Source organism: Grampus griseus (assembly GCF_964374135.1).
Source record: "Grampus griseus genome assembly, chromosome: 2".
Lineage (NCBI taxonomy): Eukaryota > Metazoa > Chordata > Mammalia > Artiodactyla > Delphinidae > Grampus > Grampus griseus.
In genome coordinates this window covers 173,151,217-173,175,505 of record NC_139018.1, presented here as the reverse complement: position 1 = coordinate 173,175,505, position 24,289 = coordinate 173,151,217, and the positions used below count along the sequence as shown (strand labels likewise).

General features: G+C 38.7%; 1 protein-coding gene across 2 annotated transcripts in view; it reads left to right on the top strand.

Annotated features, from left to right (window-relative positions):
* Positions 1-24,289, top strand: part of NSUN6 (NOP2/Sun RNA methyltransferase 6) — a 68,180-nt gene that overhangs the window by 870 nt on the left and 43,021 nt on the right. The window contains exons 2-5 of one of the 2 annotated variants that reach the window (XM_082649055.1): positions 1,950-2,105; positions 6,836-6,915; positions 19,500-19,609; positions 20,379-20,532. In XM_082649055.1, coding sequence (XP_082505181.1) covers positions 1,950-2,105; positions 6,836-6,915; positions 19,500-19,609; positions 20,379-20,532 — 500 coding nt within the window. Of the gene's footprint in view, positions 1-1,949; positions 2,106-6,835; positions 6,916-19,499; positions 19,610-20,378; positions 20,533-24,289 lie in introns of those variants that run through there. The other variant, XM_082649054.1, reaches the window with a different exon arrangement.

Below are 24,289 nucleotides of genomic sequence, written 5' to 3'. Positions count from 1 at the left end.
CCGTGAGTGCTGCTTAAATGCCACCAGTTGTGCTAGATGAACCGCAGACCTTTACATCTTAATCTGCGCAGTCTTTTTTTGGTAGAGATTTCCTCCCCAATTTTTATAGATGAGAGAACTGAGGGTCCAAAGAGCGACGTTAAGTGAATCAAATTGACACCGATGTCATGTAACAGTGTTGAAATGTGAAGGTAAAGAGCTCAGGTCCAATGGGAAAAGGAATGGATTTGGGACCCCAAGCCCCTGGTTTGCATCCCAGTGCTTTGAGTGAGTTACTTCACATCCCTTAACCTTTCTTTCCTTTTCTGTGAAATTTGAGGACGGTTAACAGTACTAAAATTTCAAGGTGGTTGTTTTAACGTATTAATCGTAAGTGCAAGCACCTGGCATCGTTTTGGCGCCTAATGGGTCCTCCACAAATGTTCCTTCTGTGCGCTGCTGGCAGTGCCGAGCCCAGAAGTCCTCAGTGAATGTTGATCGTCTTTGATTGCCAAGCCTGTGCTCTCTCCACCTTACCATCCCGCCTGCAGGCAATTTTGTATTTTCCAACTCTTTGATTTTCTATTCGAAATGAAGCCGCATAAATGTTACTCGTTTTCAAAGATTTTGGTGAAGCCATGACTTCTAGGTTTGATTTCTACATTTTATTTCCAGAGGTTATGTTAAGGGGCAAGACAGTACGGAAAGAGAAAATACCTTCTTGATTTCAAAGAACTTATAGTATACGGGGCGTATTAAGAGAAATAGAGGCAGTCAGCAGTTTTTTTTCCCAGCAGTTTTTAAAATGGTTAACATTGTTTTATAAAAAAAGATTCAAATGTCTGTCTGACACCACTTCTGCCGCAAACCCACTAACTATACGATTTTACAAAAAGAAAACCCATCCCTTTGTAAAAAGTATCAAAGGTAATGGAATATTCAGTTAAAAAAAACAAACCTTGAGAGAGTACGAATATTTTTAGGCTAGTGGATTATTAGGCTGGCAAGTGGTTTATGAAGATTCTGTGAGGCTGGGTATAGTCAAAGATGACAAAAAAAAGGAAATACTTGTCTCAAAAGCTTTAGTTAATTACAAGGAAACTCGGTTGTTTGAGTCTTTATAACTTTATTTCTGACAGGTATCTTGCTACCTGTCTTTTTTTGGACAATATCTTTTACATTTAATAATACTATATTAAGAAGCTGATGTTATGGGGGCTCTTTGGGTGACGGTATCAGTGTTACTTACTCTTCAAGTATTGGTGTTTTAAAACGTTACTAACCAATTTGCTCTAGGATACGGGGTTAGCAAGGAACTAATTCTACAGAAGTGATGTAACAGTTAATGTTTTTAGAAATAAGTAGAATGAAATCCTGAATTTATATGAATAAATGTAGCAGATATGTTAATAATGCTTTTTGGCTGTGTTGGGTCTTTGTTCCTGCGTGCAGGCTTTCTCTAGTTGCCGCGAGCAGGGGCTGCTCTTCGCCGCGGTGCGCGGGCTTCTCATTCCGGTGGCTTCTCTTGTTGCGGAGCACGGGCTCTAGGCGCGTGGGCTTCAGTAGTTGTGGCTCGCGGGCACTAGAGCGCAGGCTCAGTAGTTATGGCGCACGGGCCTAGTTGCTCCGTGGCACGTGGGATCTTTCCGGACCAGGACTCGAACCCGGGCTCGAACCCGTGTCCCCTGCATTGGCAGGCAGATTCTTAGCCACTGCACCACCAGGGAAGCACGAGGCAGCGTTTTCTAAGCCCTTTTTGTCTGGTGTTTCACTATGTGTTTATTAGCATAACCCTGTGAAATAGCGCGATTCCCGTAGTGTTATTAACACATAAACAATGCAGAAAAGTGAAATGGAACCGAATAATTGCCGAATGATGTTTCATTAGTTGGAACAAATGTATAGACATATATCTTAATATTTTTAGTTTGTATAATGAAACTGAAACATTGTTCTTTTCTTCTTTTCAGGTTGTATCTGTTTTAGGTAAAGAAGCAGCAGAAAGGAAGTTTGAAACTCTGTTACATAAGTTGTCGCACCCTCCATCATTCACTACTGTCAGAGTAAATACGCATCTAGCCTCAGTACAACGTGTGAAAAGTCTGTTATTTGATGAGCTTCAGAAGGTTCGTGCACATTTTTGTCATCATGTACAGAATTAGATTTCTACAATCTGTGTCATGTCACTCCTCACTAACATCATGTGAGCGATGTACTATTACAAGTTTACAAATAAAGAAATTGAGGATCATGAATGTTGTTCAAGGTTATGTAGTGAGTGCTCATGCTAGAGCTTGAACCTAGTACTTCTGATTCTGAATTAATTTAGTGACTGGATAGGTCACTCGACCCCTCTGGGCCTCCGTTGCTTCGTCATTAAAATACATAAGCGGTCCATTCTAACCCTAAAAGTCTGTGATATTGTAATAAGCAGCATATAACGACCATGAGGGCAGATCACGTAGCCAAGGTGAACCCAGAGGTAAGGAGGTGCCTACTGATTACCTGTAGGATTATATTTTTTATTTTAATATAATAATTTAATTAAATATAATAAAAGGAGGAAAATAATGTAAAGATATGTTTTAAAGATAAAACAACACAAATTTTTTTTTGTTCAACCAATAAAATAGTTTTGGCATAATACTAATTTTCTGTAAGTGAAAACAGTATTATAAGATGGCATTTTTAAAGTTCCATGCAGAAAAATAATATTGGAATTTTCTTGTTTATATTGTCTTCTTTGCTTTCAAAAGCTGTACTTTTTTTTTTTTTTTTTTTTTGCGGTACACGTCGCCTCTCACTGTTGTGGCCTCTCCCATTGCGGGGCACAGACTCCGGATGCGCAGGCTCAGCGGCCATGGCTCACGGGCCTAGCCGCTCCACGGCATGTGGGATCTTCCCGGACCGGGGCACGAACCCGCGTCCCCTGCATTGGCAGGCGGACTCTCAACCACTGCGCCACCAGGGAAACCCCAAAAGCTGTACATTTTATAAGTGAAATAAGTCAGATAGTGAAAGACAAATACTGCATGATATCACTTATATGTGGAATCTAAAAAATACAACTAACTAGTGAATATAACAAAAAAGAAGCAGACTCACAGATACAGAGAACAAACAAGTGGTTACCAGTGGGGAGGGAGGGGGAGGGGCAGTATAGGGGTGGGAGTGGGAGGGACAAACTATTGGGTGTAGGACAGGCTTAAGGATGTGTTGTACAACATGGGAAATACAGCCAATATTTTGTAGTAACTGTAAATGAAAGGTAACCTTTGAAAATTGTATTAAAAATTTTTTTAAACCAGAAAGAAAACCCCAAAGCTGTGCATTTTGTGTTTCATACACTGTGTACTGACACTTGCCTCCAAAGAAATGTAAGGTGGAGGAAAACAGATGCTTGGAGGGGGTACGTCAAGTTGTATTTTGTAGTTATTAAATCTCTTCTAACAAATAACCATGATGGGTGTCAGCAGACCTATTTCTACGTAATTGCCTAAATGAAAAGGAAGAGGTAAGCATGCTTAAAAGACTTGGATTTGTATATCACAGGCTGTGTTATCAGTTTACTCTGGATATAACTTAGAGAAATTTTCAGAGAATTTTCACTGGTATTGATTCTTTTTTTAAAATTTTATTGATGTATTGTTGATTTACAGGGTTGTGTTAATTTCTGCTGTACAGCAAAGTGACTCAGTTATGCATATAAATATTCTTTTTTTTTTTTGGTACGGGGGCCTCTCACTGTTGTGGCCTCTGCCGTTGCGGAGCACAGGCTCCGGACGTGCAGGCTCAGCGGCCATGGCTCACGGGCCCGGCCGCTGCGCAGCATGTGGGATCTTCCCGGACCGGGGCACGAACCCGTGTCCCCTGCATTGGCAGGCGGACTCTCAAGCACTGCGCCACCAGGGAAGCCCTAAATATTCTTTTTCATATTCTTTTCCATTATGGTTTATTACAGGATATTGAATATAGTTCCCTGTGCTGTACAAATAGGACCTTGTTGTTTGATTCATTTATTTTTTGTCTTTAATCTCATTACATTTATGGAATGTTTATTGTACTCTCTTTAAGAACAATTCTATGAACTTCCAGTTGTGAGGAGATGACCAGGTTATAAGAACCAGCTACGATTTCTGGCTGTATGAGAACAAAACTTAGTATAATAATTTTAAATAAGACTTGGAGAAAGGTTAATCTGATTTTTAATAAGAGCAGTAATTTTATTGAGAGTAATGGCATTAGGCATAAAATATAAGCAGTTCCTCTAAGCAACTAAGATTATTGCTTTTATGTAGTCATGCATGTAGGTTTTCAGTATGAAGGAAACTGTTCTGAGGCCCGTAAGGTGTCCATAAGTCAGGCAGGTCCAGATTGTTTTCTTTTCTAGAAATTATTCCTAGAGCTTAGATAATCTAGGATCCCACTGTGATGGGAATAGAAGATCTCAGGAGTTGTATCTAAGAGCAGGCAGACGAAGTCACTCTGGGCTTTTGAGTCCCTTTCCTTGAAGGTTAAGATAAGACTGAGGAGGTTGGGTCGTGGGCACTAGGTAAGTATCTGGTGGTTTGAGCAGTGCCTGTTTGCAGCAGGAAAGGAGATTCGCAGGAGGTTTTAGATTGTACATCTCCTTTCTTTTGCCATGTCCCAAGCTTGTGTGTGTCCTAAAGACATATCCTGAACGGTAATGGGTGCTTTGTCTCCAAATATCTCTGTGTCCCATATTGAAATTTAATCATTTAAAATTTCATTTGACTGGTGAGGGATGTGGAGAAACGGACCTTTGTACGTTGCAGGTGGGAAAGTCAAGTGGTTTGGCTTCTTTGGAAGACAGTTTGGTGATCTCTTAAAAAGTTAAACATAAATTTACTGTACAACCCAGCAGTTCCACTCCTAGGTGTCTACCCAAGAGACATGAAAACATACGTCCATGCAAAGGCTTGGGCATGAACATTAATAGCAGCATTGTTCATAATAACCAAAAGGGAGAAGCTGTGCAAATGTCCATCGACTGGTGAATAGAAAAACAAAACGTGGTATGTTCACACAGGGGAACAGTACAGCAATGAGAGTGGTGAACTGATACATGCTACCACTTGGGTGAACCTCAAAAACACTATAGTGAGTGAAAGAAGCCACACACAAGACAGTCTGCATTGTATGATCCTGTTTATATGAGATGTCTCGAAAAGGCAGATTTCTAGAGAAAGAAAGTAGGTTAGTGGTTGCCTGGGGTTGGAGCTGGGAACAGGCATTGGCTGCAGATGGACATGAGGAATCATAGTGTGTTGATGGACAGGATCTGAAATTGGATTTTAGTGGTGGTCACACAATTCTGTAAATTTACTAAAAATCATTGAATTGTGCATTTAAAATGGGTAAATTTTATGGTATGTAAATTAACCTCACTAAGGCTGTTTTAAAAAGGGCACGGGGTAGAAACAAACAGAAAGACAAGCAGGTGATATGCTTGGTTTAAAAAAAAGTTTGTGGTGTTTTATGGAAGTTACAGACGTGTGGTTTTATAAAAGTTTTATTTCTGTATCATTTTAATATCTGATAAAAGGAGAGAAGGGAAACCTTGGCCTGAGGAGGATTGAGCTCTCTGTAGACTATTTCTATAGTATAAAGAAATAGTACTTCCAAAGCAAAACAAAAACAAATGGCAAAATTCATTCTCTTCTCCTTGGAAGGATCCATATTCTGGATGCTGTAAGGTATCAAACTGAGAGCACATGAGGGAGAGAGGGAAAAAAAAAGGGAGAGAGGTTTGTCTGAATGAGTTTGCCCTTAAGGTTTCTTACTATTCTGTTGGATGTGGTTAGTTCACAGTATCCTTTGCCTGGAGGAAGCAGAAGGCAGAAGAGCTGTTGACTCGGTAGAAATATAGTCAGATTTCTAAAATGTGAAGAATTTTTTTTTCTCTTTCCATCAACTTAGAAATAGGTTGATTTTGGAAGTTTTCTGTAGGTAGTGTATGGATACTACAAGGCAATGCAAATATCTGTTATGGTCACTGCTCTTTGGTGTATTATGTGAAAATGAATGAGTTGATAATCCCTAGCTTACATGGCAGAGACCTGTTCTCCAGTATTTGCGTGTTGCCCTCCAATAGGGTACACAGCCCTTGCTGTCCAGTCCACTGTTCTGTGTGGAGTGCCCGGTTGTCTTCCGCCTGCAACGGTGGTGTGCTGGTACATACTGCACAACCCACTTTCTGGGAAAAATAATGCTGGTTGTGGTGTTTGCTGAGTTTTGTGGTGTAAACGCTCCCACTCTGGTCGATTTCAAGCTACCAGCATGACCATGGAGTTGGGAAGAGCTGCACAGAGTTGGCTCCCATGAGACTGGGAGTTGGCCCCAACACCTATGCCACTGGCCCTGCACTTATTTCCAGTCTGAAGGCCAAGTACGGTAGAGGATACTGAAAATCCTGAGCCTTTGCCAGGAAGCATCATCCAACTGACATGGCATCCAGTGTTGGTAATATATAATAAATAGCGTTTAGTAATCTCAATCTTTAATGTCCTATTCATGCAATCCTATATTGGATACGTGTTTTCAGAGTAAGTCACGTAAGGTCAACAATGGTTCGTGTTTCCAAAGTCAAAAACAGTAAGCAAAATTGAGCCTTTTACTTGTAAAGAAGTTAAGATACTTAAGAATCAAATTACAGAGAAAACATTGTTGTTTTGAAGTCTTTGATTTTTTATAGTATCCCGTGGAATAAAGTGAAAATACCCTAAGTCAAGCTCGTTACCGTGCTCTGCTAGGTAATGACACTGAAAAGCTCTGTAACTTGAAATTTAACCAATATACTGATTGCTTTGTAATCCTGTGTGTTTATTTTTAACAGCAGTTTAATGGATTAAGTTTTCCTATTCTTCAGCATCCAGACCTTCAGGATGTCTTACTTATTCCTGTTATTGGACCTAGGTTTGTAACTATTTCATTTTCAAATTGTATTCTTCTAAATAAAAATGTCACAGGTTCTTTTTTACTGTTTAGTGACAGTACTAAGTTTCTCCATTATTAAGATAGGAATTCACAAACTTGGTAAATGCTGACTCTATAGTCTTTCATGGAAAATATTACAAAAGAACACTAGGAATGGGCCCAGATACCTTGAGAGTAATGCATTGTACTTGCGTTTAGTGCAGTGATTGATTTTTTTTTCTGTTATATCATGTTTTCTTTTCTTTTTAAACATCTTTATTCGAGTATAATTGCTTTACAATGTTGTGTTAGTTTCTGCTGTGCAGTGATTGATTTTTTTCCATTCTGTAAGAAAATTACTTTTACATTTGTTTACTTGATTCCACTGCTCAATTAAAACTTTATTGAGCTACAACAAAAATACAAAGCAACGTTTCCTACTTTAATAATTGATATGTTTGTAAAATTTTATTAATTCACAGTTATGTTAAATTACTGTGTTTGTTCTCTGAGTAGAACAGACACTATGTGTTTGGTGGGATGTGTTTAAAATTTGAAAAAATCGGCTTTCATATTATGAAGGGTGTTGTATTGAAAATCCCTAATTGTGATAAAATTTTTTTAATACCCCTAAGACTTACAATAAACATAAAAATGCTCATTTTGTTAAAGCTTTAAAGTAATTTAGTGGTCAACAGTAGAGCAGTGGTTTTTGGTTTATCCACGCAGTGGATTATTATATGGCCTTTATTATTATTATTTTTATATGGCCTTTAATGTGGGAGAATTATATGTACAAAGAAAAGGTGATGTTCTCGATAAATTAAATACCAAAAGCATGTTGCTCTGTGTAGGAATGTAAGAAATCACATTTCTTTTGCGACTAAAAAACACACACAACTACAGATTTATATATATATTTATTTATATACGGAAAAAAGTCTGGAGGGTATAACATACCCAACTGTTGACAGGGATTAACTCTGAGGAAGTTGGATTGGGAGAAACTGAGTAAGAGGAGATTTTCACTTGTAATATTTCTGTCTTTTTTTTTTTTTTTTTTTTTTTACCATAAGCACGTATTACTTCCGCAATTAAAAAAGTTGATTTTGTAAACTCCCCCTTTTTTTTTTTTTTGGCTGTGTCGGGTCTTAGTTGCGGCACGCGGGATCTTCATTGAGGCTCACGGGATCTTTCGTTGCAGCGTGGGGGCTTCTCTGTAGTTGTGGTGCGTGGGCTCTGTAGTTTGCAGCACGCAGGCTCTCGTTGAGGTGTGCGAGCTCCGTAGTTGTGGCGCGTGGGCTTAGTTGCCCTGCGGCATGTGGGATCTTAGTTCCCCAACCAGGGATTGAAACCGCATCCCCTGCATTGGAAGGCAGATTCTTTACCACTGGACCACCAGGCAAGTCCCGATTTTGTAAACTCCTTCTTCTAGCTCTTTGTTAAGGGGGAATTTGCAGTAGTGAAATGCAGAGATCCTAATTAAGTGTACTATTTGCTGAGTTTTGGTAAATTCATACAACTGTGTAGTCAAGACTCACCCCCATCAAGATATACACCATTTCCATCACCCAGAAAATTCTCTGCATTCTGCCCCTCTACCAGGAAACCAGTGTTCTGATTTCTTTCATCTCCTAGTTTTAAACCAGTTAGTTACTACAGTTGATCACAGTCACAGGTCTTTTGAGACCTGTGATTCATTTCAGAATGTACTGTGGCCTCCGTAGTTTTCCATAATCCTATATAACACTATTTCATTCTTTTTACTGGCTATGTAATAATTCTTTCATCTGTTCTTTGTAGTGAGCTAAATTACTCATTAAAACATTAGTGGGGACTTCCCTGGTGGTGCAGTGGTTAAGAATCCGCCTGCCAATGCAGGGGACATGGGTTTGAGACCTGGTCTGGGAAGATCCCACATGCCGCAGAGCAGCTAAGCCGTGTGCCACAGCTACTGAAGCCCATGCCCCTGTATCCCGTGCACCACAACAAGAGAAGCCCGAGCACTGCAACAAACAGTAGCTCCCGTTCACTCCAAGTAAAGAAAGCCCGCGCACAGCAACGAAGACCAAAAACGCAGCCGAAAGTGAATAAAAAGTTAAAAAAAGTTAAAGCACTAGTGAACTATAAAACACAAACGGTGAGTTACTACAGGAAAGCACTAAGAAATCTTTTAGGATTGTGGATTCATATACCTACCTTTTGTTTCTAAAAGGAGCAGTTCGGCTCTTTTTTGTCTTTTAAACTCATCATCACTTTTATTAGGTATCTTTTGACTTTCCACTATGAAAATTGAAGAAATTCTTATGCTTAAATTTGCCCTAAAACCTCCACCAACCAATTTTTATTTACTGTTAGTTTTTTAACAATGTAAAGCTTTGTAACATTTTTATTCTACAAGCGTAATTCAAATGAATGCAGTGCTTGCTTGTAGCCCTATTGGTAGTTTATTTCTGAGTTCTTTATCTTAATTGATCTCTTGGTTGATCGAATAGCGTCATGTAGCAGGTCTCCAGCACCTGCTTCCCTTCCCCCAAGTATGTCTCTTGTATGCTCTGTTTCCTTTCTCGCTTGAGAATTGCTTGTTGCCTTTATATTTAAACAACAACTTATAGGCTGATTATAGTCATTTCAAGTCACATGTTATTTCCCTCAGCCCTTTGTAGACACTGCTTCTACAATCTTAGGGCCCCACGTGTTGCTATGAAGAAATCTGAGGCCAAAAAATATTTTCCCCCCTTACAACAGAATCTTGATTTTTCACTTGGAGATCTATGGGATTCTTAGGCACTGGACTTTAGAAACTTCACTGGGGTATACCTTATAATAATAATAATAATTGTTATTAATATTTATAATAATAATTATTATTCTCCTTAGTTTTCATTGAAATGCAATGTAATTTTTAAATTACAAGTCTTCTGGTAGTTCTTTGAATATCTTTGTTACATATTCCTGCCCGATCTGTTAGGAGGACACTGGTGGTCCATGTGTTGGTTTTCCAGGACAGATGCTCCCTGTGTTGGGACACCCCCAGACAGCCCAGGGTCTTGTGACGGGCTGGAGGGACTCACAGGACTCAGCATCTAGTCAGGCTCATGGCGGGGATTTATTACACGAAAGGGGTACAAAAGCAGAAACAGCAGAGGGAAAAGGCATGCGGGGTAAAGTCTGGAAGAAACCAGGCGCAAGCTTCTGGGCGTCTCTCCCCATGGAGCTACCAGGACAGGCTTCATCCTTCCAGCAGTCAGTTGTGACACGTATAGAATCATTGTCTATGAGAGGAGCCCATTAGAGACCCAGCACCCAAGGTTTTAGTTGGGTGCTGGTCATCTGGGCGCCCTCTGCCTGGCATGTAATGGAATTCCAGGCTCCCAAAAGGAAAGCAGGTGTTCAGCATAACCACATAGCTTGGTCGAACAGTTGAGGAACAGTAATTCACTCTTAAGAGGTGGTTTTATGTCAGTGCTGGGAACCGTTGGCCAGTCAAGGATCCAGATGCTGCCGAGGGCCAGCCTTCCCAGCAGGCCTTTCTAAGAATAGCTGTCGCAGGCCTGTTACATTAACTCTTGAATTTCACAGGGTTTACTATCCTTTACTTGCTGAGCTGGGCTAGTTCACTTTTGTTCTGTATTTTTTAATCTTGTTGTTGTTATTATATCCCTTTTCTAAGGTTCTTTTTAGTTTCTTTGAAACTATGCAGAGGTTATTTGAAATTCTGCCCTTTTTTGGTCTGTACATTTTGTACTGCCTTTTGTTTATTACAGCTTTGTTCACTACTGCGGATGTCCCTTGGTATCCATGGGAGACTGGTTCCAGGATACCCTGCTCCCCCCAACATACCAATAATCACAGAGGCTCAGGTCTCATATGAAATGATGTAGTGTTTGCATATAACTCATGCACATCCTTCAGTGTGCTTTAAATCATTTCTAGATTACTTACAATACTTAATACTATGTAAGTAGTTGCCAGTGCACAGCAAATTCAAGTTTGCTTTTAGGAATTTTCTGGAATTAAAAAAAAATGTTCTTTCATCTGTGGTTGGTTGAATCCATGGAGGCAGAACCTGAGGGTAGACAGGGCCATGTGTATCTATACATAGTTCCCAGTTTGAGTGAATCCTTGAATGAAAACTTTCACATAGATTCACCTAGTTTGCACTTCGGGTCAAGTGTATACCTGGACAACTCATCAGATGTGTCTTTCAAGATACTTTCACCAGGTCTTTCCTAGTGGCACAACTCTAGTCCTGCTGAGCTGAGCTGAAGAAGACTTAAGGCTCTGTGAGGGGATCCGGCTCATAGCTTCTTTGTTGGGGGCTTTAATTTTTGTTAACGCTTAGTGAACTCAGGGGAGGAGTGACAGAGTTGCTTGCGCTTTCCCTTCTCTTCCCTTAGCTACTTCTAGGCAGTTTGTCCAGTTTTGTTACAGAAAACAGAGATTGTCTGCTTGTGCCAATTTTGCCAGTCCAGTCCTCTTTCATCTTTATCTGCAGGGCACAGGACACTGACAAGATGCTCCCAGATTCTCCTTTTTTCTGTCTGACCCTCTGGTCCTGGATCTAAGCAGTAAATATTTGTTTAGGCACCCAGAAGCCTTTCCTTTTCAGAAGCATTCATACCCTGTTGAGGAACTAGGTTTGATCCAAATTTTACTGTGTTAGCTAATTATTCTTAATCATTTGGGTAATAGCTATTTCTTAGTTTTCTTGCAAATGGAATTTTGTTTTAGGTTTTTCATTCCCCATTTCTGTGGGCTTTAGAAAAAGGAATATATTTATACTTTTATTCTTTGACTAATCTTTTACTAGAAGCTCAACATCATCCAGTTATTTAAGATATCAAAACATACGTTAAACTATTTATAGGCAGTAAACAATTTAAAAAGTAATTTCTCATCATAAAATTCAGGTTCCCTCATTTTATTTAACATGCTGTTTAATTTACTGATCAAATATATTTTAATGTTAGGAAGGTTTTATCACTGGTAATTAAATTGAACATAAGGTTGTAATGCTGATTTTGATGGTATCAGTGTCAACTTTATTGAAAAACTTAGAGAAAATTAAATGCCAGACTTTTCTTCATACAAGAGTATTTTTTTTTTTATCAAATTATAGTTGATTTACAGTGTGTGGTTAGTTTCAGGTGTACAGCAAAGTGACTCAGTTAAATATTCCTTTTCAGATTCTTTTCCCTTATAAGCTGTTACAAAATATTGAGTAGAGTTCCCTGTGCTATACAGTAGGCCCTTGTTGGTTGTCTGTTTTATATATAGTAGTGTGTATATGTTAATCCCAAACTCCTAATTCATCCCCCCCCACTCGCAACACAAGAGTATTTTTTTTTAATTGAAGTATAGTTGATTTACAATGTTGTGTTAATTTCTGCTGTACAGCAAAGTGAATCAGGTATACATCTACATATATCCACTCTTTTTTAGATTCTCTTCCCATATAGGTCATTACAGAGTATTGAGTAGAGTTCCCTGTGTATACAGTAGGTCCTTATTAGTTATCTATTTTATATATAGTAGTGTGTGTATGTCAATCCCAATCTCCCAGTTTATCGTTCTTCTCCCCCCATGACCATAAGTTTGTTTTCTACATTGATACGAGTATTTTTTTTAATGTTTATTTTACTATTTATTTTTATTTTTGGCTGTGTGCAATTAAGTACCTTCTTACTATTTTTCCTCCAATCTTTATTACTGTTCAATTGGAAAATCATCTTTCTTTAATGTTGCTTCACTCCTTTATTTAGAAACAGTTCAATAAAAATCAAGCTTTTAGTATTTTTTATGGCCCTATGTCAACTTTTACATTTCCTTGCTGAAATTTCCGTGAAGCGGACATACACCTTGACACTTGCATATGCTATCTTACATTTTTATACGATTACTTCTTGTGTTGAGGGATCCCCAAGACCGCTCCCTGGCTCTGTGATTCCCTAGGAGGGCTCAGAGGACTCAGCATATAATCATATGCGTGCCTATGATTTAATCAGTGAAAGGATCTGAAGGAAAATCAGCAAAATAAAAGGTGCATGGGATGAGGTCTAGGGAAAACCATTTGCAAGCTGTAGGGTCTTTTTCCAGCGGAGTCATACATGGTGCACTTAACTCCATCAGTAAACGAGCTTGACAACATATATGTGAGATGTCACCAGCCAGGGAAGCTCTAATGAGACACGGCATCCAGGATTTTCATTCAGGGCAGGTTGTGTGGGTACCTCCTGCCTGGTATTTACCCAGATTCCAGCCTCCCAGAAGGAAACTCAGTGTCCACCGTAGACCATATTATTTGTTTACAAATACATTGTTACAAACAGTGTAGGCACAGTGAGCTACCCTTATCAGTTCATAGTGGGAACTCCCCTGATTCTAAGTTCCAAAACACTAGCTGAGGACCAGCCTTGTCACCAGGCCTTCCAAAGAAAGGATAGCAGTTCTGGCCCCCTGTGTTAAGACTCATCTTTGTGGTCTCCCATTCTCTTCTCGCCATGAAATGGTTATTCTCATAAAAACTTTCTGATTAACACTACAGGGTTCCATTTCACAAGATATGTTTTGAATTGGTGCTATGTGTGAGACCCAAAGATGTTATAAAGATGGATGAAACATAGTTTCTAAAAGCAGGGAATATTGGTACAAGTCAAAATGCAATAGATGCCGTGGTAGGGGTATGAATTAAATACCATTAGAGCATAGAAGAAGGGCTGAGTGCAAAGAAGTGGGTAAAGATTTTCTCCAAATAGATGTAACTTCAGTTGAGCCTTGAAGGTGAGTAAGAATTAGGTGGATGAGGAGATAAAGTAGGTAAGGGTATGTGAGATAGAGAACATATGCAAAAAGTACAGAGGTGTGAAAATAGATGGTGGTTCATGACAAAAGTGATCAGTTTGGCTAATCAGTTCTCCGATTGGTGAAAGAAGATGCTGAAGTAGTTAGGAGAGGTAGATGTGAAATGTAAAGGGTTTTTGCTTTTAAACTAAGGAGTGTTTTTTGCATAGAATATAGGAGCCAAATAATTTTTATTACAGGCATGATTTTAGAAATACAATACTGGTAGTAGCATAAAGGTATGTTTTCCAAACTGCATGTAGATCATGACCCATTAGTAGGTTGTGAAATGAATGTAATTGGTTTTTTATGGGCTTTTTTTTTTTTTTTTTGGCGGTACACGGACCTCTCACTGTTGTGGCCTCTTCCGTTGTGGAGGCTCCGGACGCGCAGGCTCAGCGGCCATGGCTCATGGGCCCAGCCGCTCCGCGGCATGTGGGATCTTCCCGGACCGGGGCATGAACCCGTGTCCCCTGCATCGGCAGGCAGACTCTCAACCACTGTGCCACCAGGGAAGCCCTATGGGCTTTTTTTAAAAAAAGAAATGGGGTATTTTATAATATATTGGATTGTACATAATAAGGTATTTTGTGAAATGTTTGCTATAAATGTGTGTGTGTGTATACACATGTGTACTGGGATGTGATTTAAGTGCATTTCTTACCCTGGGTTACAGCCAAAAAAGCTTAAACACTTTTTTCAAAAGAAGATGAATTGCAAAACTGGAGCCAAGTTAGGGAACAATTCAGTCTTTTATTCCCAGCAATACAGTGAACTAGATAACTTGAGGATGTTTCTGCTACATAGGACTAGGAATACTGACTAAAAGGTCATAAAATGCACAGTGGAGTGATTAAGAACGTAAGTGAAATATTCAGTGGTTAGAATGAAGAGTAACTGAAAACAGAGCAGTAAGTGTGTGAGCTAAGATTAAGGATTGGGGGATTTGAGGGAGAAAATGCTTGGTCCCCTGAATTTAGGGGCTTTGGCTTTTTTAAAAAATTTAATTTTTGGCTGCATTGGGTCTTCTTTTGCTGCACATGGGCTTTCTCTAGTTGTGGTGAGAGGGGGCTGCTCTTTGTTGCGGTGCACGGGCTTCTCATTGCAGTGGCTTCTCCTGTTGTGGAGCATGGGCTCTAGGCACACGGGCTCGGTAGTTGTGGCTCGCAGGCTCTAGAGCACAGACTGAGTAGTTGTGGCGCACGGGCTTAGTTGCTCTGCAGCATGTGGGATCTTCCCGGATCAGGGCTTGAACCCAATGCAGTCCTCTGCATTGGCAGGTGGATTCTTAACTACTGTGCCACCAGGGAAGTCCCTTGGGGGGTGTTTGGTTTTAACAAGAGGATTCTGGTGCTAGGAGGTGAGAAACATCCAGCAGTCAATACAAGGCAGTAATTAGGATTTGGATCGCTCTTGCCTTGGAGTTTTTAGTTGGAGGAAAAAAAAATCTCTGAGATGCAGAACTCAGAGGTTTCATACCTATAAGGGCTTGGAATTCAAATTCATACCACCCAAGTGGTCTGGAAACCTGCAGTTTGGGAAATTAACATAAAAATTGGATCCTAAGCTAGTTCCTGGGATGCTTGAAACCACTCTGGAGTGACACCCGTCAGCCCAGGCCATGCACCTTTGAGGACCAGTGTATACGACAAACTGAAGGGATTAGATTCCCCCAGAACTGTAGCAAATAGAACTAACTGGTAGAGACTGTAAAATCAGTCTCCTTGAAATGATAAAAAACAAAGGAAGAATCTAAAACATAAAAGACCCTAAGAGGGAAAAAAAGAATTGAAAAAGAATTTCTAGAAATAAAAATATCATTAAAATTAAAAACTCATTCAATGAGCCAAACTGAAGATTAGACCCAACAGATGAGAGAATTAATGAACTAGAAGATGACTCATAGGAAATTACCCAGAATGCAGCAGGTAAAGAAGGTAAAGCAGTTGAAAGTATGAAACTGAGTCATGGAAAAAAGAATGAAAAGGCACTACACGTTTCTAGTGAATCCCAGATGTATAGATTAGAAATAATGGGGAAAGACAATATTCAAAAATATAATGACAAAGAATTTTCCAGAATTGATGAAAGTCAGATTTAAGGAATACAGTGTCTGAAGCCAAAAGTAAAGATAAATCCATATCTAGGTACTTCAGAATGGAACTTAAGAACACCAGAGACATCAGGAGCATCTGAAAGCAACCAAAGATAAAACGTGGAAGCTATCTCAGTGATCAGGTTAAGAGGTGATGCACGTCTGATGTCAGGGGATGGGCCCGGAAGACCTGTCAGAGAATTAGAGGTGGCATCACTTGGTAACTCAGTGAATGTTAGAAGTTTTAGGAAGAAGAGATTTAAGATGATGCCAGGCTTTCCAGTCTGGCTATTCAGATAGATAATGGCACTTTGTTCAAGACTGGAAACATAGGAGGATGAGAAGCATTGGGGTGTTAGCAAAGATTTGAGGAGTGGGTCAGAGAATCATAACGTTGTTCAGGACTTGTTGAGTTTGAAATAACTGTGGGACATGTATATATAGCTACCTGCAGGTAATCAGTCTGGAAAGGCTAATCATTAGAATATGTGGGTTAATAACAAGGTCCTGAAAACATAGGAAGAACACTCTTTGACATAAATCACAGCAAGATCTTTTTGGATCCACCTCCTAGAGTAATGGAAATAAAAACAAAAATAAACAAATGGGACCTAATGAAACTTCAAAGCTTTTGCACAGCAAAGGAAACCATAAACAAGACAAAAAGACAACCCTCAGAATGGGAGAAAATATTTGCAAACGAATCAATGGACAGAGGATCAATCTCCAAAATATATAAACAGCTCATGCAGCTCAATATTAAAAAAACAAACAACCCAATCCAAAAATGGGAGAAGACCTAAATAGACATTTCTCCAAAGAAGACATACAGATGGCCAAGAGGCACATGAAAAGCTGCTCAACATCACTAATTATTAGAGAAATGCAAATCAAAACTACAATGAGGTATCACCTCACACCAGTTAGAATGGGCATCATCGAAAAATCTACAAACAGCAAATGCTGGAGAGGGTGTGGAGAAAAGGGAACCCTCTTGCACTGTTGGTGGGAATGTAAATTGATACAGCCACTATGGAGAACTGTATGGAGGTTCCTTAAAAAACAAAGTAGTGCTACCATATGACCCAGGAATCCCACTACTGGGCATATACCCAGAGAAAACCATAATTCAAAAAGACACATGCACCCCAATGTTCACTGCAGCACTAGTTACAATAGCCAGGTCATGGAAGCAGCCTAAATGCCCATTGACAGACGAATGGATAAAGAAGATGTGGTACATATATACAATGGAATATTACTCAGCCATAAAAAGAAATGAAATTGAGTTATTTGTAGTGAGGTGGACAGACCTAGAGTCTGTGCTACAGAGTGAAGTAAGTCAGAAAGAAAAACAAATATAGTATATTAACGCATGTATGTGGAACCTAGAAAAATGGTACAGATGAACCGGTTTGCAGGGCAGAAATTGAGACACAGATGTAGAGAACAAACGTATGGACACCAAGGGGAGAAAGCGGCGGGGGTGGTGGTGGTGGTGTGATGAATTGGGCGATTGGGGTTGACGTGTATACAGTGATGTGTATAAAATGGATGACTAACAAGAACCTGCTGTATAGAAAAAAAATGTGCTGTGTTGATAAAGTGTTTAAAGAAAAATAACAGGGTCCTACTGTATAGCACAGTGAGTTATATTCAGTATCCTCTGATAAACCATAATGGAGAAGAATATGAAAAAGAATATGTGTATAACTGAATCACTTTGCTATACAGCAGAAATTAGCACAACATTGTAAATCAAATATACTTCAATAAAATTAAAAAAAATATGTGGGTAATTTTTGTGATTATTGAGATCATGAGATTGCCAAGGTTTAGGATTCAGAGTGAGATGAGCTGCTTGGCATGCTTTAGAACCTGGGGGAATGAACCTCTTCTAGAGATAGCTAGAGAATGGGCAGTGAGTGTGGGACCAGGAAGGAGGATAAAGCTGAGAAGTTTACTGAGGTTTGATCATTTGGAGATCATGGGAAGAAAATGCACTTAATTCCCCCAGCAAGGAGTTATGACAGCACATGTGAAATGTTGCCAACCAGGGAAGCCCATCAGACATGCAGTGCTCAAGATGTTTGTTTGGGGTAATCACATAGGCACTCCTGACTTTTGAAAAAGGCCGTTCTGAGTGTTGGAAGTGAGACCCAGGCTTCAGTGATTTGAGGAATGGATGGGAGGTGAGAATTTGGAGAGCACTCAAAAAAGCTGGATAGTAAAGGAAGAAAAGAAGACTTACCTTTGTCTAGTTTAAAGTATTAATAACTTACTGTGCACCAATCTACCACTTTAGAAATACTTTTGAATGCCTTGTATGTTGTTTGTTTTAGTCTTTGAAGGCAGGGACTTTATTTCTCTTCTCTCCTAATGCTGTTATGAAACAGTAATGCTTGTTAAATGATGAAGCAGTTTTTTTTTTTTCCTTTGGGGGTTGTGATTTTAATCCACATAAAGCTTCATTGGGTGATTAGAATAGAAACACTTGATCATGTCCATTCTAACATGAAACGCATCAGAGCTGGGCCCCAAGGGGTCCCTTTTCCTGTTCTAGCCTGTGTGTCATTTCCTGTGACCTCAATCCTGCCTAATTATTTTTAAATTGAGGTATAGCTGATGTACAATATAAGTTACAGGTGTACAGTATAGTGATTCACAATTTTTAAGGGTTATGCTCCATTTATAGCTATAAAATATTGGCTATACCATTGGCTATTTTGCTGAAATAATGCCATTTGCAGCAACATGGATGGACCTAGAGATTATCATACTAAGTGAAGTAAGTGAGAAAGAGAAAGACAGATACCGTATGATATCACTTACATGTGGAATCTAAAAAAAATGATACAAATGAATTTATTTATAAAATGGAAATAGACTTAGAGACGTAGAAAACAAATTTATGGTTACCAAAGGGGAAAGGGGGTGGGCGGGATAAATCAGGAGTTTGGGATGAACAGATACACACTACTGCATATAAAATAGGTAACAACAAGGTCCTACTGTATAGCATAGTGAACTATATTCAATATCTTGTAATAACCTATATAGGAAAAGAATCTGAAAAAGAAATATCTATATCTGTATATCTATCTATATAAAACTGAATCACTTTGCTGTATACCTGAAACTAACTCAACATTGTAAATCAACTATACTTCAATAAAGAAAAAAATACTGGCTATATTCCCTGTATCATATAATAGATCCTTGTAGCTTATTTTATACCTAATAGTTTGTACCTATTAATCCCCTACTCCTTTCTTGCCCTTCCCCACTTCCCTCTCCCCACTGGTAGCCACTACTTTGGTCTCTATATCTGTGGGTCTGCTGCTTTTTTGTTATATTCACTAGTTGTATTTGATGAAGCAGTTTTTGGTGCCACTTACTATCTTGCAATAGGATCCTCTTTCTGTTTTCTTTTTCTCAAGTGTCCATCTTCTTTGTAATTTTTTAAAAAAACTATTTCTTCCGTATTTATCTTTTTTCAGCTTTTTCTCATTTATTCATTAGTGGCATGCCTATGGGACGGTGAAGACCAAAGAGGTTATTTACTTAGGGTTCAGATTGAAACTGAAAAGGTTGATAGGCGTTGGAGGTGTATCACTGTTCACTTTCTCTCATCTTGCATCCCTAGGAATAATATAAAACAACAGCCCTGTGAAGTTATTGTTGGAGCCCAGTGTGGCAATGCAGTCTTACGAGGAGCCCACGTCTATGTTCCAGGAATTGTGTCAGCCTCAAAATGTGAGTATAACGTTTAGGTTTCTCTGTAGAACAGCCACTAAAATTTATGTGTATCATCAAATGGAAAATTTATTAAATCATCACTCAGATACATTTCAGATTTACTTTAATAAAGATATTTTCCAAGTTTTGCATTTAGTATAGCCGGTTGAGAGAGATATCTGATAAGGACTAACAAGTTAGGCATCCGTATATGGGTTTTGTGCCCATTTCTTTTATTCCCTTTGAGGACGTGTGTGATGATGTTTACAGGATCAGGACTGATGAATAGAGCGTAAGATGTCAGTGAAATTTTGTTTTGTATTCTTTACTCTGTTGCCCTAAAACCTCAGGCTGCTGTCCTGTCATTTGTGAGGGGAACATTCGGAGCCTAGAATCTTAAATATTGGGATGAATCTTAGCATTCTTAATTTACCCTCTTAGGGAATGTTAGGTTTGGGAAAAATAATTTAAATAGAAGATATCCTTCCTTTTCTGCTCAGCTAAAGACTTCCAGCTGAGGTCAGATGTTTTGAAGACTGTTCTGTATCTTTCTTTTCCTAGGGAAAAAAAAACATCAGTTCGATTTATTGTTGGCAAACGTTTGAAAGTAAAAAGTTACATTTTCTATTAGGGGTTACAGTGAGATGGGTCAGTCTGCTTCATGCCCACTACTGATGCCCCTAGGCGTCCCCAGTCTTAAAGCTTGAAGACTTAAAGCTTAAAGAATTTTCACTATTCTGCTACAGTACAGATAGATCAGTGTGATATGATTTTCTTCTTTCTCTAGTTATGAAAGGTGGAGATGTTGTTTCCGTGTACTCTGATATTAAAGGCAAATGTAAAAAAGGAGCCAAAGAATTTGATGGAACAAAAATATTTCTTGGAAATGGGATTTCTGAACTAAGCCGCAAAGAGATCTTCAGCAGGCTCCCTGAACTGAAGTATGTCAGCAAATGCCATTTGGGGGAAATAAGCACCTGTGGTTCAAAGAAAATGAAAAACAACGTAAAAAATATATCTAGAAAACTTTAATGAGCAAGGGGGTTTTTAGTCCAGATATAGATGTGACTGCCTTAACTCTGTTTTCTATTAATGGAAATATACTTCACTGACCTTAAAAAAATTTATCTATCTGTCTATCTATCTAGTTGCATTATATGAATGATTTTTTTTTTAGTATAAATTCAGCTGGAAAATACTTTAACCCATATTGCCATTTTTGAGGGGGAGATATCCTTTTAGGTAAAAGAGTAAATGCTCAGGTTAAGGAGCCTATTGTATATTAAGTTGAAAAGTTTTGTATCTTTGGAAAACATTGCTTATCTTGATAAAGGATGAATTAGACCACCTCTCCAGATCTTTTTTTAACAGTCTGTGGGCAAAGAAAAGCTTATGGCTTTAATATTAAAAAGAGAAAAAATATTTAACTGAAAAATTTACCAGGAAGCCAGTACTCACATGAATACTTGTGGTCCAAAATTAATGTTCGGACTTACACCGAATTAAAATCCAAGTTATGTTAAAATCATCTCCAGTTGCTACAGGTGCTGAATAAATTAAATTGGTGGACAGTCCAGTTTCTTACAATTTTTAAAAATTGAAGTATAGTTGATTTATAATGTGTTAATTTCTGCTCTACAGCAAAGTGACTCAGTTATACATTCTTTTTTATATTCTTTTCCATTATGGTTCATCACAGGATGTTGAATATGGTTCCCTGTGCTGTACAGTAGGACCTTGTTGTTTATCCATTCTGTATGTAATAGCTTACATCTGCTAACCCCAACCTCCCAGTCCACCCCCTCCCCAAACCCCGCCCCCTTGGCAACCACAAGTCTGTTCTCCATGTTTATGAGTCTGTTTCTATTTTGTAGGTAGGTTCATTTGTGTCTTATTTCGCTTCGTGTTTTCAGGCTGTTTTAGGAATCCTGTGGACAGCTCTGTTACTCCACAGTTGACAGCTGATGGAAACATGCTGAAAGCTGTGAATTTATCCTGCTCGGACAGAGCCACATCCCTGATTCCTGGGACAGTTTTTTATATTAAAGCAATTTGGATTTCTAGTTTATAGTTGAAAGCTGTGAATTTATCCTGCTCGGACAGAGCCACATCCCTGATTCCTGGGGCAGTTTTTTATATTAAAACCGTTTGGATTTATAGTTGAAATTAATTCTTCTAAGGAAATAGGCTATTCTCTCCACCTAGAGATAGCGGTACTTTCCAAATGGCCAAGAACAAATACTGTCTTCTCCTTGGAGCGCCTTCTGAAGATTATGCATACATCTGCTGTGTTAACCTTTGGGTCTGTAATGGGGAGTTGACAGCTTGACTGCTTCCTTTAGCTTGTTATTAGTGGTACTTGCTTTATCCTCTTATTTGACGTGGTGGTTCCAGTAACTGGGTCCACAGATTTCTGAGTACTGTTTTCTTTGTTGGTGGGAGTAGGAGGCAGCCATCTTTTAAGAAACTGTTGAGTTTAAAAAAAATTTTATTTTTTATTGGAGTACAGTTGATTTACAATGTTGAGGTAGTTTCAGGTGACAGCAGAGTGATTCAGTTATACGTATACACATATCTATTCTTTTCCAGACTTTCTTCCCGTGTAGGTTATTACAGAGTATTGAGTGGAGTCCCCTGTGCTATGCATGCAGTAGGTCCTTGTTGGTTATCCATTTTAGACATAGTGATGGGTACATGGTAATCCCGACCTTCCAATCTTTCCCTCCCCCCACACCTTTCCCCTCTGGTAACCATAGGGCATTCTCTAAGTCTGTGAGTCTGTTTCTGTTTTGTAAATACGTTCATTTGTATAATTTTTTTAGATTCCACATATAAGTGATATATGAAATTTGTCTTTCTCTGTCTGACATACTTCACTTAGTATGATAATTTCTAGGTCCATCAATGTTGCGGTAAATGTCATTATTTCATTTTTTTTAATGGCTGAGTAATATTCCATTGTATATATGTGCCACATCTTCTTTATCCATTCATCTGTCAGTGGACACTTAGGTTGCTTCCATGCCTTGGCTATTGTAAATAGTGCTGCAATGAATATTGGGCTGTGTGTACCTTTTTGAAGAATGAGTTCCTCCAGATACATGCCCAGGAGTGGGATTGCTGGATCATATGGTGGCTCTGTTTTTAGTTTTTTAAGGAACCTCCATACTGTTCTCCATAGTGGTTGCACCAATTTACATTCCCACCAGCAGTGCAAGAGGGTTCCCTTTTCACCACACCCTCTCCAGCAGTTATTGTTTGTAGACTTTTTGATGATGGCCATTCTGACTGGTGTGAGGTGATACCTCATTGTAGTTTTGATTTCTCTAATAATTAATGATGGTGAGCATCTTTTCGTAGCCATTGGTATGTCGTCTTTGGAGAAATGTCTGTTTAGATCTTCCCATTTTTTGAATGGGTTGTTTGTTTTTTTGAAATAGAGCTGCATGAGCTGTTTGTATATTTTGGAGATTAATCCCTTGTCGCATCATTTGCAAGTATTTTCTCCCATTTTGTGGGTTGTCTTTTCATTTTGTTTATGGTTTCCTTTGCTGTACAAAAGCTTTGAAGTTTCATTAGGTCCCATTTGTTTATTTTGTTTTTATTTTCATTACTCTAGGAGGTGGATCCACAAAGATATTTCTGTGATTTATGTCAAAGAGTATTCTTCCTATGTTTTCCTCTAAGAGCTTTATAGTATCGGGTCTTACATTTAGGTCTTTAATCCATTTTGAGTTTATTTTAGTATATGATGTTAAAAAATGTTCTAATTTCATTCTTTTACATGTAGCTGTCCAGTATTCCCAGCACCACTTATTGAAGAGACTGTATTTTCTCAATTGTATTGTCTTGCCTCCTTTGTCATAGAATAATTGACCATAAGTGCTTGGGTTTATTTCTGAGCTTTCTATCCTGTTCCTTTGATCTACAAGTCTGTCTTTGTGCCAGTATCGTATAGCTTTGATGACTGTAGCTTTGTAGTATAGTCTGAAGTCAGTGTGTCTGATTCTTCCAGATCCGTTTTCCTTTTTCAGGATTGCTTTGGCTATTTGGGGTCTTTTGTGTTTCCATATAAATTTTAAAATTTATTGTTCTGGTTCTGTGAAAAATGCCATTGGTAATTTGATAGGGATTGCATTGAATCCATAGATTGCCTTGGGTAGTATAGTCATTTTGACATTATTGATTATTCCAACCCAAGAGCATGGTATATCTTTCTATCTGTTTGTGTCATCTTCAGTTTCTTTCCTCAGTGTCTTATAGTTTTCAGAGTACAAGTCTTTTGCCTCCTTAGGTAGGTTTATCCCTAGATATTTTATTCGTTTTGTTGCAAGGGTAAATGGGATTGTTTTGTTAATTTCTCTTTCTGATCTTTTGTTGTTAGTGTATAGGAATGCAAGAGATTTTTGCATATGAATTTTGTATCCTGCAACTTCGAATTCCTTGATGAGCTCTGGTATTTTTCTGGTGGCATCTTTAGGATTTTCTATGTGTAGTGTCATGTCATCTGCAAACAGTGACAGTTTTACTACTTCTTTTCCAATTTGGATTCCTTTATTTATTTGTTTATTTTGGATTCCATTTATTTATTTATTTATTCATTCATTCATTCTTCTCTGATTGCTGTGGCCAGGACCTCCAAAACTATGTTGAATAAAAGTGGTGAGAGTGGACATCCTTGTCTTATTCCTGATCTTA